The sequence below is a fragment of the Salmo trutta genome, chromosome 13, assembly GCF_901001165.1.
Source record: "Salmo trutta chromosome 13, fSalTru1.1, whole genome shotgun sequence".
NCBI classification, from domain to species: Eukaryota; Metazoa; Chordata; class Actinopteri; order Salmoniformes; family Salmonidae; genus Salmo; species Salmo trutta.
The window spans coordinates 53,319,344-53,345,742 of record NC_042969.1 but is presented as its reverse complement, the minus strand read 5'-3'; the positions used below and the strand labels follow the sequence as shown (position 1 = coordinate 53,345,742).

The 26,399-nt window shown below is 42.5% G+C and overlaps 1 protein-coding gene across 4 annotated transcripts in view; it reads right to left on the bottom strand.

Annotated features, from left to right (window-relative positions):
• Nucleotides 1-26,399, bottom strand: part of LOC115206008 (glucagon receptor) — a 37,625-nt gene that overhangs the window by 4,063 nt on the left and 7,163 nt on the right. For 3 of the 4 annotated variants that reach the window (XM_029772514.1, XM_029772518.1, XM_029772515.1), the window contains exons 2-12: nucleotides 11,255-11,419; nucleotides 10,676-10,772; nucleotides 10,156-10,263; nucleotides 5,114-5,235; nucleotides 3,422-3,528; nucleotides 2,806-2,959; nucleotides 2,497-2,656; nucleotides 2,343-2,403; nucleotides 2,179-2,248; nucleotides 1,134-1,222; nucleotides 116-254 (exon numbers count right to left, since the gene is read on the bottom strand). In XM_029772514.1, the coding sequence (XP_029628374.1) occupies nucleotides 116-254; nucleotides 1,134-1,222; nucleotides 2,179-2,248; nucleotides 2,343-2,403; nucleotides 2,497-2,656; nucleotides 2,806-2,959; nucleotides 3,422-3,528; nucleotides 5,114-5,235; nucleotides 10,156-10,263; nucleotides 10,676-10,772; nucleotides 11,255-11,302 (1,155 nt within the window). In that variant the 5' untranslated portion in view covers nucleotides 11,303-11,419. Of the gene's footprint in view, nucleotides 1-115; nucleotides 255-1,133; nucleotides 1,223-2,178; nucleotides 2,249-2,342; nucleotides 2,404-2,496; nucleotides 2,657-2,805; nucleotides 2,960-3,421; nucleotides 3,529-5,113; nucleotides 5,236-10,155; nucleotides 10,264-10,675; nucleotides 10,773-11,254; nucleotides 11,420-22,059; nucleotides 22,403-26,399 lie in introns of those variants that run through there. The other variant, XM_029772517.1, reaches the window with a different exon arrangement.

Here is a 26,399-nt window from a genome sequence, read left to right as displayed (position 1 = left end):
CCAACACCTAACAGAAGCACCACAGAGAGAAAGAACATGCACACTCACTCACACCGCATGCATACCCAAACACACCCCCATATAGACGAATAACTTTTGAATCTCATCATATTACCTGGAAAGAGTTGAAGAAAAGTTCAAAGAAGAGGTTGATATTTCGGAGGACGCCCTCGGTCTGTTCCTCTGACATCACAGCAAAGACAACCTCATGGATTCCGAGGAGAGGGATGAGGGTCAGAGTGGACTTAGCCAACCTGCACACACAGAGCATCCTTTACAGAGCCAAGCAAGGGCAACTATTAGAGAGGTCTGTTTGGTCCTATATGGTGAATCTCTTTCATTAATGACATCAATGGATGGTTCACTTTTCACACAAGCACATAAAACGGCAAACAAAGAAAGCCACAACTTCCACACCTGGACTCAGAGCAGGAATGTTAAGTAATGGCTTCGAAGCATCTTGGGAAATCAAAAAGGCATTCTCTTCCCATGACTCTTTGATGGCTCAGAATCAGTGCATCAGCTGCACTTGTGCTTAGATTCCAATTAGACTCATGTTATCCAGCGTGCCTCGAGGCCAGGCTTAGGCCAGAGGATTATGCATGCAACTGGTCTCTTGGATGTGGCTGGTTTCCTAAAAAGTCTATACCGTCTCCAAGGACCACGTCCTACAATCAAAGGATAGGAAGCCCCCTTGAATACCACAGAAACATCAAATGATTCCACAGCTCCCTTTACTCTGTATACCATAAAGGGCTAGTAGAAGTGAAAGTTAACTTAGTGATGGATTATTGAGGTAATGGATGTCAACGGAGTTTGAAGCAAAAACAAATTGTGTTGATAGTATGTCATCATAATGTCTGCTGACTCGCACAAGAGTAGAGTCCTTGTGTGTTTAGGCTGGAGGATAGGTGACAACGACGCTGCCAAAGGTACAGTAATGTTCCGTGAATGGGACAGGGTTTAACAAGGTATGACATAGACAAAGTTACATGACAAGAAACACATAAACATGTGTAAGCAATGAGTTGACTAAATCAGTTTTTATAAGATACAATACAGTGTGTGTTGTGTTTTTATTTTGATCTGCTTTTATGTAATTCATGGATTAGAAGGTGCTGTATCTTTCTTACCTGAATTTATAGTCGGTGTACCTCATTTGGTTTGCCTTTAATTTGGAGACAAGGATCTGTATGATCCGAATAAATATGAAAAAGTTGACCTGGAATAACCAAAAAAATCATCAATAAAACACAATCAACATTAAACCACCAAATATTAGCTTTATTAATGTCAGAGAGAAAAAAAGGATGTGTATCCAAATAGGTCTGTTCTGTTCTCTGGCATTTCAGTATCATATAAGAAAAAGAAACAAGGATAAGTGCTACTGTTGAAGCAGGGTGAATGTGAGAATTCCACAATAAGTTTGAGTTCCAAAGTCAGACTGCAACATGTTAGGGGTATTAACTGCAAAGTTCAGGTGATAGAGTGCAACTGCACGTCATATTACGTGTGAATTACTCCTATTTACTTAACCTTTATTTTGACAGGCTGTCATGCTATTGTACAGATGAGCCTTGTAATTATAAAAATATACACATCAATACAATATGAAAAGTAAAACAGAGATAGAAAACACAGTCTGTCTAACATTACTATCTATGTCAAAACATGTTAGGCATTTAGTCCTTAGGGGAAATGTGAGAGTTGTGGGACAAATTACAAATCATCTGTGACAGGAGAATCCTCATCTCTTCTGGCATGTTGCTTCTGATGCAAAATACCGTAGAAAAAAATGATATTTTCTTCCTCTCAGAGTTTCACTGAAAGACGCTAATTAAAACACTCTTTAGATCAAGCTTCAAGGAACATGTTAAGTGTTACTAAGAAAAGAAAAGAAACCAAGTGACATTCATTTTGTCTTCTGGGTTGATGAGTCATCCATTCATTTTAATGTACAGTGCATTCCGGGACCAAAACATGCCCACTCAGCTTTCACATTTGCACAATTTCCCCAGGCTTGTCACGGTCTGCTAACTTCAAAGAGACAAGACTGCAGGTGGAAGAGGAGAGGAGCGGTGGGTTGACGAATGACTAACCCCTGGACCCCCATTGCTTTAGGGCTCACACCACAGTCGACACACGCCACACACACACACACGTCACACACACACTCACCAGAATGGCCAGGAGGATGGGTGTGCGGATGATCCACCAGTACGACATGTTCTCGTTGATCTCCCAGCACCTGGGAGGAGATATGTCACAATCTCTCTGTTGGAATTCGTTTTCAGTAACAGATGATGAGGAAATAAGATTGAATGGACATGAGAGTGACTCACCGTGTATTCTCATACAGGTAACGCACTATAATCCAGGGGACCACAAATAACACTGGGGATCCTACACACAGTGCCATAAACCCATACATTACTGTCAGGAAACAGCATTTACATTATTTATCATGCGTGAGTGTGTTCATGCGTGAGTATCTACCCCAGCCGATGAAGAGGTATCCACAGAAGTAGCTGTTCTCTGAGAAGACCATGAGCACCAGCAGGTTGTGAAGGTACAGGCCCTCCACCAGCAGCCAGTAGTAGTTAGCCCCCACACAGTACTGCATCAGCACCTGGGCCACACGGCAGCCAGACAGGGCCTGGGGGCAAAGGTCAGGGGTCAAATGTCAGGGGTGGAGGTCAAGGATGGCTGTCTAATGTATGAGAGACGAATTGCGTCTTTAAACGGTACGTTTGAGTGTGTGTGTTTCTGTAACGTGCATTAGTGTGTACAGCCTTTGGTTCTGACCTTATCACTGAGGATGTTGGACACGTCTCTGTTGTCTCTGAACTCTGGGGTGTCCCTGGTGAGAACAGCATCTCTGGTGAGGATGGATATGGCTCGCAGGATGAAGGACGCAAACAGATTGGTGTGGATATAGTTCCTGGTGCACCTTAGTTTCCTAGGGTACAACACTTGACAATGAGATTACTGTATCACAAAATTCTTTCCAGCATCATGTACAGTATATGTCATGTACAAGTGTAGGATTTTAATTTGATCACTCTTTTGTTGATGAGAATTTTCATGCACAGCAGGAGTGTATTCAAAGTTTAAAAAGGCTTCTAAAGTTTGTAATTTCCACTTTAAAATTTCAGAACTTGCCATAACAAGAAATATCCATTAATTATAATAAACATAATTCACATTTCCTGTTGCTGCAGGATTATTTTCATGCTGTAGCAAACTGGCTCAAATTAAGATCCTACATCTGTATGATTTACATTTACCTAATTCACATCAGATGACTAGAAGTGAAGCCATTGCCTTAGTCCAAACAAACAGTCCCATAGTCAGAGTCAAATCTTGACATATAAATATGGACTGTATACTGTTTATGACTGTGGTCAGAGCCAGTATTTACCTGAAGATGAGCAGTATGATGAGGGCCAGGGAAAGGCTGGCCAGGGACAGAGAGTAGCCCACAGTGTACATCACCCGGAAGTAGGCCAAGATCACCATCTGGTTCTCCTGTGGACAAACATAGACCTGCACTCAAATCCCAAGTAGATGAGGGAACGACGTGACCCTGTTTTCACCTATAACTCTCTGACTCTACTGTTGGTGTGCTGTGCTGTACTAATGTCCTGTCCTTTTAGTAGAGTGCAAACAGAGACAAATACAGACAAAGCAGATGCGCTGACCGCAAAAAGTCCTCTTGTCTTGTTGCCTATTATGCCTTAGAAAATGTTCATAAACACTTTAATGATGCTCAGTACACTAAATAAACTCCTATTAAAAATGCATTAATGTACACTCTAGGCTTATGAATCTCACAGATTGGAACATGTGAGAGTAACAGGTGTCAAACAGTGATGAAGTGGAGCGTAAATGCACATTTACTCACCTATCGTGGAAAAATGCATTGGAAATATAGGGAGCGTTATTTTATTCACTGCGAACGGCAATCAGCGTTTACCAACCTATTTTTCTTATCATCAGGGAGTCTGGCTGCAGACTGGAGTACATTTCAGCTGTGGGGCCAATGAGGCAAATCATCACTGCATCATTGGTTGTCAGCAAAAACATAACCCCTAGGTGACGGCTGTCTCCCTCTTCATAAAGAGAGGACTGTGTGTCTCTCAGAGCTCACCCCTCACACTCTGAAGCCCTGGCAGATCTATAATCCAGTATGTAGTACTGACTGTAAGGTTCTGTATTTATGTTCTTAGTCAACCTTGTGTTCTGTTTCTGTGTGTTCTTGAATGTTGCCCTGTTTTTCATTTTTGTTCATTGATTTCACCTGTGTTAGTTACTCACCTGGTCTCATCAGCTCCTTATTTAGTTCAGTTCATTCTGTTTGTGCCTTTGTGAGGTATTGTTCATTTTGACTCTACTAAGCCTTTTCATAGCTCGTTTGTGAGAACCAGTTATAGCTTTCAGTCCTAGTTTTGATTCACCTGCCTGTTTACCTACCTGTGTATGACCATTGCCTGCCTGTGACCACGATTCCTGCCTTCTGGCGAACTAAACACCTGCCGTGCTCTGTGTGTGAATCTACACCTTTTTCTTCCTAAGTATTCATTTTACTGACTAAGTAATGACATCTTTTATATTGATGTAGTGAGTGGACCATTCATTACTGAGCTCGAATTGGAGTGCAGCACTAGATGTGAAATGAAGAGAGGGTAAGGAGGACTTGAGTTGAACATGCTGATAGGGATGATTGGAAGTCAACATGAGGGGACAGCAACTACTGCTGCTAGCCCACCTCAACATCCATAAGCAATGAGAGCATTCGGGCATTATCGTACAAGAATGGCCATTCTGGTAATTGCATTTCTATGTCCCCTACAGGTGGTATGCCATTGGAATACCTATTCTATTACTCATTGCTTTTTGAATGGCTGTTTGGCTATGAAATAATTCACCTCTCAAAGCATCTGTCAGTACTTGGAGGGTCTCCTAAGACTACTGGTGACGTTTTCTAAAAATCACATACAGTAATTAAAAGCATTAACCCTTTGAAAGTATCTTGTTCTCCTCTTAGCCATGTGTGTTATTATGTGCTCTGAGAAGAGGGTCTATTTCAGGAATGGTGCATGATGGGTATTACCTGTGCCACCTGCTGGTTGTTGTCTGCGTTGCACTGGGAGTGGTCCCTCCATGTGCTACTGGTGTTGTTAACGGCCCACTGGCCATCAGGCCCACACTCCCGCAACACATGCCCATTACGAACTGCACAGAGATGGGGAGGTAGAGATGAAGGAAGAAATCAAACAGATGAGACAAATTAAATTCTGTACATAGACATTAAAACCAGTAGATGGTGATAGCGCTGAAGTCATCCACGTATTCCTATGGAAAACTCGGTGGCGCACTATTTGAATTTGAAGCGCGCCATATTGCTGAATGGGACTGAATGGCACCCCAAAATTGCTAAGCATCATGGTGAAAGTGTCTGTAACTAGCATAACTAGCAAAGGATCATGGTCGATGTAGTGATTTTCATCCTGCATGAGAGTCACCGGGCGCCGTCTCGTAGCCTGCCCGCCCATGATTGGTCTGTGTCCGCACGTGGTCCTGTGTGACGACAAAATGTATGTAGCAGTCAGAATGGATCACGATTTAATTAAATATCGCGATTTGTAGCGGACATTAAAATAATTGACAGTGGGGATCGAACTTGATCATAATAAACACATTTTTGAGCCCAAAATGGCCATCAGTTTTTTTGGGGGGGTGGCTGATCAATTTGTATAGGCTTTCTATGGCAGATCAGGGGCCTCATTTATAAACTGTGCATATGTACAAAATATAGCCCAAAATGAGTGTGCCCCAGTCTTCACACAAAAGTGGGCATTTATTCAAATTTTACTTGAGATGAGAATGTGTATGGGACCACGCTGCCATCATACCACTCAGGAAGGAGACGCGTTCTGTCTCCTAGAGGAGAACGTACTTTGGTGCAAATCAATCCCAGAACAACAGCAAAGGATCTTGTGAAGATGCTGGAGGAAACGGGTACAAAACTATCTATATCCAAAGTAAAACGAGTCCTATATCAACATAACCTGAAAGGCTGCTCAGCAAGGAAGAAGCCACTGCTCCAAAACCGCCATAAAAAAGCCAGACTACGGTTTGCAACTGCAATCGTACATTTTGGAGAAATGTCCTCTGGTCTGATGAAACAAAAATAGAACTGTTTGGCCATAATGACCATTGTTATGTTTGGAGGAAAAAGGGGGAGGCTTGCAAGCCGAAGAACACCATCCCAACCGTGAAGCACCGGGGTGGCAGCATCATGTTTACATTTACATTTTAGTCATTTAGCAGACGCTCTTATCCAGAGCGACTTACAGTAGTGAATGCATACATTTAATTTCATGCATTTTTTTGGTTTTGTACTGGCCCCCCGTGGGAATCAAACCCACAACCCTGGCGTTGCACACACCATGCTGGCGTTGCAAACACCATGCTCTACCAACTGAGCCACAGGGAAGGCTATGTTGTGGGGGTGCTTTGCTGCAGGAGGGACTGGTGTACTTCACAAAATAGATGGCAGCATGAGGAAGGAAAATCTCAAGATGTCAGTCAGGAAGTTAAAGCTTGGTCGCAAATGGGTCTTCCAAATGGACAATGACCCCAAGCATACTTCCAAAGTTGTGGCAAAGTGGCTTAAGGACAACAAAGTCAAGGTATTGGAGTGGCCATCACAAAGCCCTGACCTCAATCCTATAGAACATTTGTGGGCAGAACTGAAAAAGTGTGTGCGAGCAAGGAGGCCTACAAACCTGACTCAGTTACACCAGCTCTGTCAGGAGGAATGGGACAAAATTCACCCAACTTATTGTGGGAAGCTTGTGGAAGGCTACCCGAAACGTTTGACCCAAGTTAAACAATTTAAAGGCAATGCTACCAAATACTAATTGAGTGTATGTAAACTTTTGACCCACTGGGAATGTGATGAAAGAAATAAAAGCTGAAATAAATAATTCTCTCTACCATTATTCTGACAATTCACATTCTTAAAATAAAGTGGTGATCCTAACTGACCTAAGACAGGGAATTTTTACGAGGATTAAATGTCAGGAATTGTTAAAAACTGAGTTTAAATGTATTTGGCTAAGGTGTATGTAAACTTCAGACTTCAACTGTATATGCAGGGGTGCAACTTTTAGAATTGGGGGGGGACATCATTATTATAATTTTTTTTATCTAGTCGGATAAACACTCCAAACAGTCTACCCGACTGCTCGGAGGCGTCTGCATGGTCCTAAAGCACATCGTTGCCTTGTTTTTGTATGACATTACAATAATAAAACTGGGGGGAACAAAAATGCAATTTCATAATGTGTGGGGGGGGGGGGGGGGGGGGCATGTCCCCAGTGAAAGTTGCGCCCCTGGCTATATGTATAGTCATAGGCAGGACAGTTTATAATACCGATATAGGCTACAGTCAAATTTAACAGCTGATCTTTCTGGTCGTGATTGGGAGTCCCATAGGGCGGTGCACAATTGGCCTAGCATCGTCTGGGTTTGGCCAGGCTAGGCCATCATTGTAAATAAGAATTTCTTCTTAACTGACTTGCCTAGTTAAATATAGGTTACATTGAAGTAGGCCTATGAATCAAGTTTCACATTTTAATTGTCACTTGCACAAGTACAGTTGTGGCCAAAAGTTTTGAGAATGACACAAATATACATTTTCACCAAGTCTGCTGCCTCAGTTTGTATGATGGCAATTTTCATATGCTCCAGAATGTTATGAAGAGTGATCAGATTAATTGCAATTATTTTCAAAGTCCCTCTTTTCCATGCAAATTAACTTAATCCCCCAAAAACATGTACACTGCATTTCAGCCCTGCCACAAAAGGACCAGCTGACATCATGTCAGTGATTCTCTTGTTAACACAGGTGTGAGTGTTGACGAGGACAAGGCTGGAGATCACTCTGTCATGCTGATTGAGTTCGAATAGCATACTGGAAGCTTCAAAATGAGGTTGGTGCTTGGAATCCTTGTTCTTCCTCTGTCAACCATGGTTACCTGCAAGGAAACACGTGCCGTCATCTTTGCTTTGCACAAAAAGGGCTTCACAGGCAAGGATATTGCTGCCAGTAAGATTGCACCTAAATTAACCATTTATCGGATCATCAAGAACTTCAAGGAGAGCGGTTCAATTGTTGTGAAGAAGGCTTCAGGGCGCCCAAGAAAGTCCAGCAAGCGCCAGGACCGTCTCCTAAAGTTGATTCAGCTGCGGGATCGGGGCACCACCAGTACAGAGCTTGCTCAGCAATGGCAGCAGGCAGGTGTGAGTGAATCTGCACGCACAGTGAGGCGAAGACTTTTGGAGGATGGCCTGGTGTCAAGAAGCGCAGCAAAGAAGCCACTTTTCTCCAGGAAAAACATCAGGGACAGACTGATATTCTGCAAAAGGTACAGGGATTGGACTGCTGAGGACTGGGGTAAAGTCATTTTCTCTGATGAATCCCCTTTCCGATTGTTGGGGGCATCCGGAAAAAAGCTTGTCCGGAGAAGACAAGGTGAGCGCTACCATCAGTCCTGTGTCATGCCAACAGTAAAGCATCCTGAGACCATTCATGTGTGGGGTTGCTTCTCAGCCAAGGGAGTGGGCTCACTCACAATTTTGCCTAAGAACACAGCAATGAATAAAGAATGGTACTAACACATCCTCCGAGAGCAACTTCTCCCAACCGTCCAGGAACAGTTTGGTGACAAACAATGCATTTTCCAGCATGATGGAGCACCTTGCCATAAGGCAAAAGTGATAACTAAGTGGCTTGGGGAACAAAATATCGATATTTTGGGTCCATGGCCAGGAAACTCCCCAGACCTTAATCCCATTAAGAACTTGTGGTCAATCCTCAAGAGGCGGGTGGACAAACAAAAACCCACAAATTCTGACAAACTCCAATGATTGATTATGCAAGAATGGGCTGCCATCAATCAGGATGTGGCCCAGAAGTTAATTTGACAGCATGCCAGGGCGGAGTGCAGAGGTCTTGAAAAAGAGGGGTCAACACTGCAAATATTGACTCTTTGCATCAACTTCATGTAATTGTCAATAAAAGCCTTTGACACTTATGAAATGCTTGTAATTATACTTCAGTATTCCATAGTAACATCTGACAAAGATATCTAGACACTGAAGCAGCAAACTTTGTGGAAATTCATATTTGTGTCATTCTCAAAACTTTTGGCCACGACTCGTTCAGCTAAATGCCTTTCTTGCTTGCTCTTTCAAAACAATTCAGTAATAAAAATCAGTAGTACTATAATAAATAAATAAAAAGCCAAATAGAACAAAAACACACAAGAAATAGAACTGTAAGCACTGTCATTTCTTTTGTAACCCTACAATGTTTCAGAATGCGTGGGCAGTCCATCATAAAACATTGTTGAATTCAAATGTTCTGCTGACGGGTCCCCAACAATTTGCGATTGTTTTCTCGTTCAGAAACGGACACAGTCCTGTTCCAGATACAGCATAAATTACTGCTAAAGATTAAAACATTCTGCCAACACAGTAAATAGACCGGTAGCTTATTTGACAGTATGAGTAGGTTACAGTATTGCTGTGTCGATAGGAGCGCGACATCATTGCCTATTTCATCTCAGAGTCTATACCAAGGCAGGAAATCCAAAAACCCAATAATCTATTGATGAACTAATGAACAACAATTAGTCTTTTGCATTCTGTGGTCTAATGACAATAGTTCCAAATTATACAGCAAATATTGTCATTATTTTCATCATAAAAGGGGAATGAAGCGTTTTCCAGGCAAAGTTTTAATGCTCATTCAAGCATCCACTGTTTTAAGACAAGGCTGATTTATAATGGGAAACATGCGTATGTATGTATGTCATGTGCGAAGTTAATAAATATCAATATTATATCAGAAATGGGCACTGTTATAAATACGGCCCCAGGGCTTTTGGCGCCGCTAGGTTGCTACGCAGCAGCCGAGCAGCAGAGCTTGTGATTTCACGCTCCAGACCGGACACTGGGGGCCTGATTCTGTACGGCTTTAGACAGAAACAGTGTTAGCATTAACCTCTTAGCTGGAAGTCGGATGAAACAAAATCTCAATGATCCTACCGAACCATAAAGCACTAACCAATGCCACACCAGTACCTTGGTTGTACCAGGGGAGGTACCACGGGCAGGGTACTTTCACCGTGGTGTTGGGGACACCCTCCGGCCAGCAGGCGTACATGTCAAACATACGGCCGCAGAACAAGCCTGGGGGGAGAAGAGAAGATATAAGTAAGCCATAAGTAAGCAGACAGCAGACCCTGAATCCTTAATTTGTCTGAAGCTAAACAGGATAGAGACATTTTAGTTTTTGGATGAAGAACACCTGGGAAAACAATAGTAATGATGAGGATACTGCCCTGCAATGGATGCAGTCCTTTGGGTCAGATGTTAAGTCGAAGCCTGACTCATGGTACTTATTCTAATAATTGGGTAGATTCTGTGGACTCTGAAATATATATTTGCTTGAGGGAGAGGGGTGATGATGCCATTATAATTGTGAAGCCAACTGCATAATTCTACTGTCTACTCTAGACGATAACGTTTTAGATGTTATTCGATTTAAAAACCCATAATGGGGTGTGTCTGATTAGGTCAGGCGTCTGTTTTTGCGTCTTACCTGGGGGTGTGAGGTCCGTGCTCATTCTCAGCAGGCACTCGTTCCTGTATCTGTTCCATTCCTCCACCGTGTGCTTCACCGTCTTCGTTGACACAAGCTGCTGGTCATAAATCACAAGATTGAGGGTCAGGGGTCAACCCCAGTGGGTTCTTCTGGGTAAGCCCTACAATACCTAACTGGGTTTTAAACCTGACTGGATATAAAGCACTAATGCCTTGGCTTAGTGTAGTGTTGTAACTTAAGTTCTCCATAAAAGCTGACACATACATTCACTAAACCAGCTGCATTGATTGAGGATGCAAAGCACATTAAACTGACACTGGTGTTAAGATCAGCTTCCCAGCACTCTGATTATGTTCTATAAAGCACACAGACCATTATTACCTGCAGTGATTCAGAACGGTGAATCATCTTCACATGACTTACATTTCATAACAGCTCCTGAGGACAATGAAACAAACTAACGACGGAAGCGTCTAATGACACGACACACTTCTATGGATGGATTGAAGGTGGAAAGTAATGTTAAGTACAATCACTACTGCCGTAATGAGCAGAAACAAAGTTAAATGTGCCTACCACAGTTCTGCACAGGACAGACAGGATGAGGATGGCAGGGGTCTTCATCACTTAGAGGAGTGCCAGGGTAGAGGGCCACTCATCATCTCAGGGCTGCTGGGTGTTTTTGACCCAGGGGGGCCAGAACCAGGCATTGCCTCAGACCTCCACCCCATAGCCCACACCCTGCAAAACAACACACACAACCAGTTAGACCTGCTGTGTACAGAACAGAGCAATCACACAATATGGTTTGGGTTACAATTCTTATCACATATTAGGCTAAAACAAGCTTGTGGTCCACAATGGGAATAGGATTTGGCATTTGATTTGTGGAAAGGAAGTAAAAACGTAATGGCACGGGATCAATGATGCCGGCCCAATAATTGTGGCAGATGAGAATTTATATTTGAATTTATAAGTGATGTAGCCACTTAGTTCAAATGTTAATGAGCCCAATCAACATGTAATCATTAATGAATCCATGAAGGCCAATGAAGCCATGTAGCTGATTAGAGCATGTGAGGTTTCGGCCCACTATTTCCCAACGACACTGTGACAACAAGACACCCATTTTGTTGCTACTGTAGTGTAGGCTAATTTGAGCATTGAAATCATGTCCACACCCAAGTCTCCCAAAGACATCTCAATGAAATCTAACCAGAGTGCTATCTAACAATCTGATGGGAGGGCCAATCGTTGTAATCTTGGAAACATCTACATAAAGAAGCCCAGAGCCATATACTGTATTTAGAGAGTTAGGACATTGAGGTTTCTGCATTATGATGCATTTACATGTTGCTACAACATAATTATGGCAGCCATGAATATTACATGGGGAATATTTAAACAAGTAACAGATAAATCAACGAGGGGCTACTGTAGTAACTAGCAAGTATACTAGATAGCTACAGTAGTTGCCTTGGTAACCAAACAAACACACTAGCTAGTTTAACTAACCAAACCATCAGTCCTAGCTTGCTATTAAGAAAATTGAATTCAACAATGCCAATAATGTTTTCAATTCCACTTCTGCTTTCAAAAGCAGTTCAAACTAGTAAGAATGAACTATAGCCGTTGAATTCTACCGTGCGAATACACTGTTATGGGGAAATAATGCACAATCTAGAATGCCCTTCAAGCCGATCAGAAACGAATATCCAACAATGCCATGGTATAATGCTATGTAACTGAATGTCTAGAATTAGAACAATATTCAAAATTCTAAAAGTTGGCCTAACTCTAAATATAGCTCTGAAGAAGCTGCATGTCTGTATCTAGAGACAAAGTGTTCTGTTCAATCATGTATGACCGGGTTATGGTCAATTATTAAATGTTTTTTTTGTGGGGGGTGTTGTGCTAAACAGTGTGAAACACTGTGTGAATTATCTTAAAAAATACAAACACGGCCTCCCGAGTGGTGCTGAGGTCTAAGGCACTACATCACAGCACTAGCTGTGCAACTAGAGTTCCTGGTTCGAGTCCAGGCTCTCTTGCAGCCGGCCTGGAAACCCACGGGAGACCCATGAGGCGGTGGACAATTGGCCCAGCGTCGTCCGGGTTAGGGGAGGGTTTAGCCTGCAGGGATGTACTTGTCCCATCGCGCACTAGCGACTCCTGTGGCGGGCCGAGAGTAATGCACGCTGACACGGTCGCCATGTGTTTCCTCCGACACTGCGTTTCCTTCCTGTGGCTGGCTTCCGGGTTAAGCGGGCATTGTGTCAAGAAGCAGTGCGGCTTGGCTGGGTTGTGTTTCGGAGGATGCACGGCTCTCGACCTTCGCCTCTCCCGAGTACATACAGGAGTTGCAACGATGAGACAAGACTGTAACTACCAATTGTATACCACAAAATTGTGGAGAAAAAAACAATTTGAATAAAAGAATACAAACACTGAACATAAAATATTGTCCCCATTGTGCCTTCTATGTTACTTAAAGAGTTGTAACACATTGGTCTACACAGTAACTCCCTCAATCTACATACTGTACTGTACTAACCTCATTGTTGGGGAGCAACATTTTTTTACAAAGAGTTATTCCTTTTGGGGCCATGCTTCATGCACACAGAGGATCCTTTTAAGATGGAGAATTTTTCCTTCACAAGGATTTTGGAAATTGTATGCATAACATCAGTCACATTGTCACGCCCTGACCGTAGAGATCCTTATTATTCTCTATGTTTGGTTAGGTCAGGGTGTGACTCGGGTGGGGAAGTTTATGTTTTTTGTTTCTTTGTTTTTGGGCCAGTGTGGTTCCCAATCAGAGGCAGCTGTCTATCGTTGTCTCTGATTGGGAATCATACTTAGGCAGCCTGTGTTTGTGGGAGGTTATTTTCTGTTTAGTGTCTGTGCCTGACGGAACTGTTCGCTTTCGTTTTGTTGCTTTTGGTTATTCTTGTTTGAGTGTTTCTTGAAATAAAGTATCATGAACACTTACCACGCTGCGCCTTGGTCCACTTCTCCTTCTTATTACGAGCATTACACACATTGGCAAGACTTATTTTTCTCTGAATTCTATTTTTCTTGTGATGTATTACATCTCTCATGATTTGAAAAACATTCTACATCTACAAAAATAACCCCAACTGTGTACATTTATCGAACATGACATGTTTGAGTTTTAGGGCATAAAAGAGTTGAGGGGGAGTTGCACAGTATCCTGCCTTCATCTAGCTTGTTTTTCTTTTCAGGGGCCAATTCCCAGCAGGTGTCTATTTTTTCCCTCTGTACAAAAGAAAATCCAGTAAGTCTGCAGTCAAACACTGTAGCATACACACAAGATCAAGAGTAGCTACTCAAAACACAGATTGTGATCCAAAGTACACCGTCGGTACTTTATTCCTGCACAAACTATGCGCAGCCATTTCAAAACACCAGGAAAAGCCTCGACTTCACTTCAGAAGAACGCTCTGACAAAAACTATTAAGGTTCAAAGCTGGAGATGCCACTGGATTGACTTATTCAGTAACTCTTGAACAAGCACACGAACTGTGAGGGTTTTCTTGACCCGTGAAGGTGTTGGACTAAAACCAAGAACCGACATATAACAGCCTGACAGGTCATTATTACCATGTCATCTCATCATGATAAACACATCTTCGTTTAAGTCAACATGTCAGTCAAGCTACTGAACCCTAATCCACCCCTTACACGTACTATGGCCGTGCAAAACAGAAAAGGAAGTTCCATATTATCCAACAGACAATATGTTACATTATAACATATGAGGAAATGATTGCACATCTGATGGGTGAGAGCCTGCTCATTATGTGGTTGGTCATATTTGCACAGTAATGAATCCTAATGAAAACCCAACTCGTTAGTGAGGCCTCGGGCAATTTCAGTGCACCACGGTGAATAAAACATGACTTTTTACGAGAGTTTACGTTCTGCCAGAATATTCAGGATTGAATTCTCATTATTGGAATTCATCTCACAAAACATCCAGGGGATCCTACTGTTAAAGCTGCTGGGGTTTTAGGTAAACAATTACAGACTTATCTGAAAAATAGGTATTTTCTGTAGGGTCTCAGTGGAATGTACAGCTACAGTATGCACATAGACTGTATCTATACAAAGAGCTCTCTTGGCATGAGATGGGAGTGATGATGATGATAACCTGCCTCAATGCCAGTCATACCTGGCAGGAAACCACTCAAACTCGAACCTATCTGACGCCAGAATGTAGACGGGTAAGAGGCAGCATCATGAGACAACCTGGGCTGCCATAACAGATTTGGACAAAGTTTGTGAGACGTGAGGAATAGGGAGAAAGGCAACATAGCACGGATGACTTATGTCAAGGAAGAAATTACTTTTCAAAACCAAGCTACAGTACAGACACTCTTCATCAAGGTACCACATGTGATTTTCAAAAAGTGATAGAATCTAGAGTATTTTATATAATTAATGGCATGTTAATCATGCCTCCTTTCATGAGGGGTGATAAGGTAGCAATGTTTTGACATTTGTGTGTAGGTTAAGTAGGTTTAATCCATCCCTGCACTGTGTTGGCAGTGATATGCTTGGCCCAGTGAAGGAACACATACACGCTTCAATCCACCAGATGAAATGATGTGAGAAATGTCCTCCGTCTATGCTTCCTTCAAAACATTGGCCCAGGTTTTAACTGACGATACGCTTTGAAGGAGACAACGGATTCTATTCATGTGTCTTTGGCAAACCTCCGTCACCCTGTAATGATAAAAGGCTTAGACTACACCGCATTTTAAGCCCAAATGACTATGACTATGAAAAACAGAATATCGCTTCGGCACTTCGTCTGGAGTCAAATGGACAAAAATATAAGCAGATGAAGATGTTGAAGAAAGACGTAAAATGGGACTGTCAAGAAGTGGTGTAATATTCACCAATGACAGCCTGGAGAGTTTGGCTGATATAGTGTCTATAGTGCACAGATCTAGACGGTTATTTAGTTATTGTATTTCAGGTCTACTTACCATGTCAATGACTTCATGTATCAATGCCAACCTGATCATATATGGTAGAGTCACAGTCTTTTGAGAATGAAAACAAGAGAGAACTGCAAGTAATTCACCAACCAAACACAAGGTTTAAGGATATCTAGACAGTTGTGTTATCTAAACTGCGCCACCGTTTTTCAGGTTGTGTTTTTCCTATTTCCCAAGCTTCTACAATACAGTTAATCTTGTGTCCATGGAAGCTGGCATCTCTCACCAATCACAAACAGTAATAGGAAGCACATGAGCCAGGGGTTCTGGTTGCGTGTAACTTGCAGTAGAGGGACTGTCTCTGACCAGTGCTGTCACAGTTTTTCTGTCATCAAGGGCAGACATGCTTTTAAAACAGGGTGGATGATGTGTGACCCTCTCCACCCTGGTCAAACAGGAAACTGTTTTGGCAGAGGGTGTAAAAGGATCAGAGCTAGGCTACTGGATCTCCTTAACACCAGGGCTATTTCAGGTCAGTCCAGTGGCCCTCGGTGACCCCTCCAACTCATCATCTGTGACTAAGGTAATAACACTAAGGCCTGGAAGTGCGGCAGCTTCAAACAGGGGAAAGATTAGACCTGGGGATTTGAGTTTGTGTGCATAATTAGGGCAATGGACGGGTGCGACCTGACCCGACCAGTTTGACAGACAGAGGCCGTCTATCTACGGCAAGCTGGGGCAAGCCAGCATAACCCACTGCTCACTTTATAGTGCTGTAGACCAGTGGCAATTTTAGCATGTAAATCTTGGTGGGGTAAACTCATTTTTTTTTAGATGCATGCCATCAAAGCCACTACACAACACAACACTAAACAATACATTATTGTTTAGACTATAACTGTGACAAACGGTGCCAACAAACTGTTAGGGCCTACATAATGCTGTCCTAACAGCAGAGATTTCTTTTCAGCACCATGGAGTGAATCCTTACCACTGCTCCACCTGGCTATGAGCAGAGCCTTGTCTGGCAACAAAACAGTTCATTCAGCCTCATTTACTGCCTTTTTAAAAAAACATGGCTGATATGGCTGACTTGCTTAACAAATGTGGTTTCTACTGACTGTTGAGCTGTTCAAGCTATGGCATAAGGGAACAATGAGTGGATAAGAGGCAATCCGTAATTGCGATTAAGACATTAATGAGCGAGCTAAGACGGATGTAGTCAAACTATTTGTTCAGTACTTTTGAAATGTACAGCGACAGAATTCAGAACATGGGCCATTCTTACAATATTCTCCCTGTACACCAAGTCAGAACCATAGGATAAATAAAGAGGGCATATAAGCAGACAATGAAAGCTCTGACAATAATCAGTGATGACATTTCTCTAAAACAGGCTATAGGCTACATGTGCACCACCAAATCAGAACAGTAGGCTAAGTTATGAGGGGGAAAAGGACCAAATTATTAGGGTGAGGCACATGGGCTACTAACCCCTTACAACACAACATACACTTAGTATTACTTTCTCAGCTACAGTATACATATCTCCCTGGCATATTACATAATGTATGCAGCAGCATCCAGTACATTTTTGGACTCAGCTTGTTCTGCTGTGCTCACTTGAATAGGAAGGTGGCGCGGCATTCCTTTAGGGGGCAAATTTTGTCATCAAAATTTATGGTGCTTTCAAGACAACTGGGAACTTGTAAAAAAACAAGGTCGAATCATGACGTCAGTGATCTTCAGGTCGGAGCGCTAGAAAGAGGCCAGAGTTCCCGACTTGGAATTCCGAGTTGGATGACCGTTCAAAACATATGTTCCCAGTCGGAGCTCGTTTTTTTCAGAGTTCCCAGTTGTCTGTGATTTCCCAGTTTTGAGTATCCAGTTGCTTTGAACGCGGCAGAAGTCATGCTAGATTGACAGCATGGCCAATGTATTCAAACTTTTTTGGCAAATGGTGTTGCATGTGAATGTTTATCCTTTTATGCTTGGAAAAGAGACCCTTAAACCCAGACTTGGAACACACACCCTGTCCACCGAATAGCAGGCTAGTGATTGCTTTACAACACTTGCAGTTAGCCACTGATTCCATCCAAACCACTCATTGTTGAATTTGCGATTTCCAACTTGTTGTGTAATGTTTATGTCCAATGGCCGATGAGCACCGATACGTTTTACCTATAATTTCTCTTCATATGACAAGGGTTGAAAAGTATTTGCCAGTAGATTGTCGACTTGATTCATAATCATGACTTATTTTCTATCTTGCAAGTTAAGATTTTGAAAGTACGATGTTGACATGATCAGTCCAATCAAAGCTACGGTAGATATAACATGATTTGACATTGTTTTTTCTGTGGCCAATGACCTTGAGCCTTCTTGGATGGGCACTTCTAATGTAAATCTATGGCAGCACCAAGGGGGTGAACCTTTTAGCTCTCCCTGTAGATTTTGCGGCGACGTAGTGTCCCCATGAGTGACAGAACATGGCGCAACTAGAGAACATTACCAACCCCTACGCACCATATTTTCCGCTGGCTGCCCCACCACCGCAGAAAGCACTGAGCTAGGCTGAAACACCTGCATTATGGAGCTGCCTTACTCAATAAAGCAAAAAAGAGACCATGTTTGTATGCGGCTTTATTAACTCTATGATTTTTTTATTTTACATTGTTTGCAAACTGATATGTGACATATATTAATAACAAAATAACATGCAAAACAGCCACACAAAACAAATATATATATTTTATATATATATATATATATAATATACTGTGAGGACAGACACTGGGAGACGAGAAGCATGTACAGGGAGTGAACATTTAATACACAACGGACATGAAACAGAACATGAACAGCGTCTGGACAGGGGAAACAAAACGACATTAATGCTGACACAGGGATGAAACTGAGGAATAGACAGATATAGGGGAGGCAATCAAAAACGTGAAGGAGTCCGGGTGAGTCCAATGAAGCGTTGATGTGCGAAACGATGGTGACAGGTGTGCGTAATGAGCGCCAGGGAGGGGGAGCGGGAGCAGGCGTGACATATACAAGTACCAGTCAAAAGTTTGGACACACCTACTCATTCAAGGGATTTTCTTTATTTTTTACATTGTAGAATAATAGTGAAGACGTCACAACATTGAAATAACACATATGGAATCATATAGTAACCAAAAAAGTGTTAAAGAAATCAAAATATATTTTAGATTCTTAAAAGTAGCCACCCTTTGCCTTGATGACAGTTTTGAACACTCTTGGCATTCTCTCATACAGCTTCATGAGGTGGTCACCTGGAATGCATTTTAATTAACATGTGTGCCTTGTTAAAAGTTAATTGGTGGAATTTCTTTCCTTCTTAATGTGTTTGAGCCAATCAGTTGTGTTGTGACAAGGTAGAGGTGGTATATAGAAGATGGGCTCTCTTCTATATACCAGGTCAGTCAATGCGGAAAATTTCAAGAACTTTCTTCAAGTGCAGTCACAAAAATCATCAAGCGTTATGATGAAACTGGCTCTTATGAGGACCGACACAGGAAAGGAAGACCCAGAGTTACCTCTGCTGCAGAAGATAAGTTCATTAGAGTTACCAGCCTCAGAAGTTGCAGTCCAAATAAATGCTTTCAAGAGTTCAAATAACAGACATCAACATCAACTGTTCAGAGAAGACTGCGTGAATCAGACCTTCATGGTCGAATTGCTGCAAAGAAATCACTATTAAAGGACACCAATAAGAAGAAGAGACTTGCTTGGGCCAAGAAACACAAGCAATGGACATTAGACCAGTGGAAATCTGTCCTTTGGTCTGATGAGTCCAAATTTGAGATTTTTGGTTCCAACCAGTGTGTCTTTGTGAGACGCAGAGTAGGTGAACGGATGATCTCCATATGTGTGGTTCCCACCATGAAGCATGGAGGAGGAGGTGTGGGGGTGCCTTACTGGTGACGCTGTCTGTGATTTATTTAGAATTCAAGACACACTTAACCAGCATGGCTACCACAGCATTCTGCAGCAATATGCCATCCAATCTAGTTTGTGCTTAGTGGGACTTTAATTTGTTTTTCAACAGGACAATGACCCAAAACACACCTCCGGGCTGTGTAAGGGCTATTTGACCAATGAGAGTGATGGAGTGCTGCATCAGATGACCTGGCCTCCACAATCACACGACCACATCCGAAATGAGATGGTTTGGGATGAGTTGGACCGCAGAGTTGAAGGAAAAGCAGCAAACAAGTGCTTAGCATATGTGGGAACTCCTTCAAGATGTTTGGAAAAGCATTCCTCGAGAAGCTGGTTGAGAGAATGCCAAGAGTTTGCAACGCTATCATCAAGGCAAAGGGTGGCTACTTTGAAGAATCTAAAATAGAAAATATATTTTGATTTGTTTAACACTTTTTTGGTTACTACATGATTACATATGTGTTATTTCATAGTTGTGATGTCTTAACTATTATTCTACAATGTAGAAAATAGTAAAAAATAAAGAAAAACCCTTGAATGAGTAGGTGTCCAAACTTTTGACTGGTACTGTATATATCTTTTTAGCTAAACAGGTGGGGCTCAAAAACCTGCCCCGAATGACGGGGTCGCCACTACTGTAGACACAGTCAGCAGGGAAAAAATAAACGTTCTCCATGCTTTAGCACTTTGACACGCAAGCAGCATATTTAAAAAATGGCGTAAGCTACAGAGATAAGAATAATTAATGCCTTTTAAAATTCAGACATTCAAACTCAGAAGCTGGGGTCAGATTCAGTACTATAGCTTACAAGGGAAGAGGAGAGGAATTGTTGTTGAATTCCTGCTGTTGTAGTATCTCTGAGGCAGATCAGAGCTCTGATGAGCAGAGGAAAGTTACAGGAAGCTGTGGACCCTTTGGCCCTTCTCCTTGTGTGACATCCATCTTCAATCATGTTGTTGTGTAGAGGAGGGGAGGGAGGGATGGGGGGTCCACATAGTAACCACTGTGATTTTTACTTCAGAGAGAAAGCTGTAATTTCCACATGTTTACACACACATACCGGTATACTATATGGCAAAGTACACAGAAATGGGCAAAGACATGCATGCAGATATGCACAGGCACGCAAGCCAGCATACCCACGCAAGCACACACCCACACAGGCACACAATAATGATAAAACACAGTGTCTGACATCTCATAAAAAAGTTTGGGGGCACTTTTGAGGCATTATGCTATTACTGGTATTCCCAGCATTGTCCACTAGTGTTGCTGCTAGTAGGAAATCCTAGGAAATGTTCTGTAATGGTTAAGGTGTTGGCTTGACAGTTACTGGACATCGGTTTGAGTACCGGTCGGGGCTACCCCCCTGAATTCGCTCCAATGTACTTCCATGGTTGGTTTCATTGACTCTCCTCTTTAACTCTGGGCGGCAGGTAGTCTCGTGGTTAGAGCATTGGACTAGTAACCGAAAGGTTGCAAGATCGAATCCCTAAAGGTAAAAATCTGTCGTTCTGCCCCTGAACAAGGTAGTTAACCCACTGTTCCTAGGCCGTCATTGAAAATAAGAATTTATTCTTAACTGACTTGCCTAGTTAAATAAAGATAATAATAATAATACTTATAATAAAAAAAATCTCTATATATTTTTAAACTGCCCAAACATGACCTAGATTTTAGATACAACTTCTGAGTCTGTTGGAGAGGATCAGCTTGAGCAAAGTGAAGTGTAGAATCACTGATCTACAAATAGCCTATTATTTGTCAGGGAATACTTTGTGTGATTAAGGTTTGCAGAGCCCCTGGCTTAGGCAATCCCCCCTACCGAACATACTGTACACGCACAACCAGCAACACTAGTGGACAATGCTGGAATTACCAGTAAAAACATAGTGCCTCAAAAAGTGCCCCAAAACTCCTGGCTCTAATTATGAGATCATTGTGTCTGTGCATACATAATAGATTGAGGCTACTTTACATTATTTTCCTGATAAATCATAAGACATCCCAATGCCAAAGAGAAAAGGCTGGTTAAATTACAATTTCAATGACACAGGATTGCACGACAGAGGTTGTAGGCCACAGAGAACTGGACTATGATATACAGATTCCTCTGTCTGCTTTTATAAAACACGTCTCCACAAGAAGTTCATCAGGGCTGATAACATTCCAAGAGAATGTATACAAAGATGGCTAAAGATGCAACTCTCCTTACATCTCATGTACGTCCTGTGCACACCCAAATGGTAGGCTGCTAAGCACCCACGCACATACTGTAGACACACACACGCACAGGCGGCTATGTGGGCACCCATACAAAAGCACACACACGCATGGGTATGGATCACAGGAGGTTAGTGGCACCTTAATAGGGGAGGACGGACTTGAGGTAACTGCTGGAAATGAATGAGTGGAATCAAATACATTAAACACATGCTTACCCTGTGTTTGATGCCAATCCATTTGCTCCGTTCCAGACATTATTATGAGCCGTCCTGCCCTCAGCAGCCTCCACTGGGGATAAGTCAGAACTTCCTCCAGTTGAACAGTAGCAAGACTGAGGCTATGCTTATTGGGACACCCAAGCAGGTCACCAGTGCTGGAAACATCTGCCCTACCATCAGCGGCCAGGCCATCCACTTGTCCTCTGTCATCTTCAGCTGAGGAGTCAAGTTTGATCCTTCTCTGTCCTTCAATGTCGACATAAAACAAAATGTAAAACATGTTTTTTTGCCCTGGTCATACCATCACTCTCCCAGCCAGATGCAGAGAAACTCATCCACACCTTCATCTTCTCTCGGCTTGACTACGGCAATACGCTGTTTGGGGGCCTCCAAGCCAAATCACTCCAGAGGACTCAACTAATCCAGAAGAGTGCTGCCAATGTCCTGACCAGGACCAAAAAGTCAGACCCAGGGCACGAAATGTCATCAGACAGTGATTGTCAAGCAAATAACTGTGGGTCTCACGGTGATTGAGCGTTAATTAACAAACACATTTAGTATCTCCTGGCCTACAAGCCACTGATGCAGACCTTTGGAACATCTACATTTAAAAAAGTCCAATAAATCCATGTAATATAACCTACACCTCCACAATAAACCATGATTTATTCAAGACAGGTTTAAATAGTCTATTTCAGAAAAACAGAATAGCATACCCTGATGTGGCTATGCCATATGGCTGTGGGCTACACGAGTTAATTTAGCAGACAAGATTTGCTTAGAATTCCTTGGCATTATTTTATTTGATAGTTTGAAGAATACAATTGAACAAAGCTGAATAAAATAGAAAGGATATTTTCTCCAAACGATTTGAGGGAAGTGCGCACATGCGGCTATTCTTTGTTGAGTGATTAACAAAGAAATAGGTACTCCTATATGCTTAATTTAGAGTTATTAATGTAACTTTAGTTGTTCTATAAATGTTGGATTATATGTTTTGATTTTTAATACTTTGTAACGCTGCATGATGCGACTCTAATGATGACTTGAAAAAAGGCTCTTGAAAGGCATGATCTCTGCTTTGTTTCTTGCGCAGGCTGTACACACTTCATCAGTCTCTCATTCACAATTTGACAATCACTTGATAATCCCTCGAATTTCACAGCGGCATCCCCTTTGTGTGGCCGTAATGCACCGTAAAAAAAATCCATGCCTTTTGCGGCCAGTGGCCGTTGTGCCCTTGGCCCGGAGAGCTGCGTTGTGCCCTTCTCCCTGAGTGCTGCACGGTCCGAAGCACCTGTCACTCAAATGGCTCTCCATCACGTGATCAGTTCTTTCTCACAGGCTACAAGTAAAGACAGACACATTGAGGATGCAACTGCGCATTTCTTTAACAAATTCCAAGGTGCATATTGAAGATATTGGAAGAACTGTCCACATTTACTTTTCGTCAGCCAACAAGATGAGTAGGCCTAACGAACAGGAAAAGCACTATCCTATGTCAATCTACTATCCCCATAGTATAAAAGTTGACCTATTCTATTCTGTGTGAGAAATAAATATTCCAAACATAGTCTGGGAGAGTTGTGGGATGCGACAGATCCCAAATTAATACAAACACTACCATAAAAAAAAGGTTTTACGCAATGTGGCTGACACAACAGATCAACACGTTTAGCTTTCAATGTTGATAAAGTATTAAGCTATTTCTTCACATTATAAGCGCAGCAATGTACACATGGCAGTAGGCTATAAGCGCAAATGTTCCATTAGCGGGGAAAACATCATCATCAAAAGTGGCCGCAAATGCGATTATGCATGTAATGCTTTTATTATAAAGGTTGTAGCGGTATTGTTAGAGGGGGTAAAAATACCTGTGCCAGGCAGGTATTAACCCTGCCGAAAGGAAAAGAGTAGGATAGAGAGAGTACCACTACCAGACCCACACACATCAGCAGAAGAGACTGCCTAGAGTGTAGCCTGTTTACCAGATAGCCAGTGAAGAGAAAAGATAAGACACACCATATAAAACAAACATCACAGCACAGGGGTAACCCAACCAATAATAACTCATACAATAAGAATGGCAGAGCAATTTAACGGCAACTTCATAGAAACAAATTTACAAGAAAGAACACAGTCATCAACATTAGAGGATTTGCAATAATCTGTATTACCTCCCAGTGGAGGAGTGCAGAGGGTATGAATGGGGGGGGGGGGTGTTCATAGACAAAACAAAGGCCTTAAAATGTCCAACATCTTCTTGGCCACATGTCAATAGTATCACCCCACATTAATACAGTTCAAATAGCAATACACCATAAACTTGCAAGCAACCTCCCTTTTAACTACAATGTAAACCCAAATACTTCTGGCAATAATAGTCCAGCGACACTGAACATCAAAGCGAAGTGCATTGAAAAAATAGAAAGTCTGCTGCAGTGTAAAGCACTGGAACGATAGAGGGAAGATAGAGAGAGAGTGTGGTCTTAGCTGTTGACTTCAGGCTTGTAGTTGCACTGTCTGTCCGTCTGATGGTTTGTTTGTATGTCAAAGCTTCGCAACAACGTTGCTACTTATCCATGCGATCAATAACTGGTGCGTTCCCAAAAGATAACAACCCCGATCTAGAGAGGTAATACCGATGATCGAGTTAAACACTTTACAAACTCAGCATGCTGAAAATAGAGAAGACTTCTGCAGCATTGCACACCCCAATCAAACTGCTGCGCCAACCGAGAGTTACCTCCCAGAGAGCCGGAAGAGCCATCTTTATTTCCTCCTTTCTGACTGCTGATGCGCTCTTAAAGTGGCAGCGCACGGTGAAGGCTCCATGCAGGAATTCGCCACAAGGTGCATTATTCTTTTGGAACTTGTACCCCTTTTTCGTGATATCCAATTGGTAGTTACAGCCTTGGCCCATCGCTGAATCTCCCCTACGGACTCAGGAGAGGCGAAGGTCGAGAGCCATGCATCCCCCGAAAAAAACACGGCCGCACTGCTTGCTTAACCCATAAGCCAGCCGCACCAATGTGTGGAGGAAACACTGTCCAGCTGGTGACCGGAGTCAGCTTGCAGGCGCCCGGCCCGCCACAAGTAGTCACTAGAGTGCCATGGGACAAGAAAATTCCAGCCAGCCAACCCCTCCCCGAACCCGGACGACGCTGGGCCAATTGTGCACCGCCTCATGGGTCTCCCGGTTTCGGCCGGCTGTGACACAGCCTGGGATCGAACCCGGGCCTGTAGTGATGCCTCAAGCACCGCAATGCAGTGCCTTAGACTGCTGCGCCACTCGGGAGGCTAAAGGTGCATTTTTATGGTGAAAATTATCTTTCCCAAACTTGAAACACACGCGCGGCTTATGTATGCCAGTTAGGCTCTACACCCCTTGTAAAGCAGATTAATGTGCTTAATTTTAAGTTATTTGACCACTTTAGTTGTGATACAAACCTTATCAAAACCTATAGGCCTATGGGCTAGGCTACATGAGGTGTGTGACTATGATTCGAAAAAGTGGCAAAAAAAAGACATTGTTTCCTGCTTTATGCTGGGCATCAAGTGATAATATATCATTCACAAGTGATAGGCTAATATTTTCACCCATCAAACTATTCTTGATTTAATCTTGTCGTTACATATACTAAATAATATATGTGTGAAATTTGTTTTGATTTAGAATGGACCATTATCATGCACCTGTATCGAAACAGGGGCAGCGGGAAAAAATACATGTCATCAATGCATGGAGGACGCTTTTCCCGTGGTTAATTTTCATACCAGCTAGATAGGCTATACTACTGTTTTAAAGGGAAGCAATGTGCTCAATATTAGGGAGGTGAGAAATAAATATAGTAGGCCTAGCCTATAGAAAGCTGATGGGATCCTCCTCTTTTTAATAGAGCCCATCACTCTGTTTTCTCCTGAAATTGCATAGCCTATAGAAATGTTGCGCCACATGAGCTCATGGGCTCTCATGAAGTGTTTGATTAGATTTTTGCAATTTACATTGATGTCAGAGTGATTAGTGGGACAATAGAGTGCTGAGTACCAGGTAATTAGAACGTTTGGTAGGCTACTAATGACTGCCAGGAGCATCAGAGCTTGGAGAAGCCTAATTACAGTGATTAAACGGTCACGTGGAATTTGACTGCATTCATGACTCGTGACCACCTGTGTGGCGGTAATATGTTCACCGCAACAGCCCTAATCAGACCACATCACCCCAATCCTGGTCCAACTCCACTGGCTACCGGTCAACTACAGGATCGACTATAAAATCCTCATGCTAGTATTTAAAGCCTTGATGGATTGAGCCCCACCTAAACCAACGAACTCAT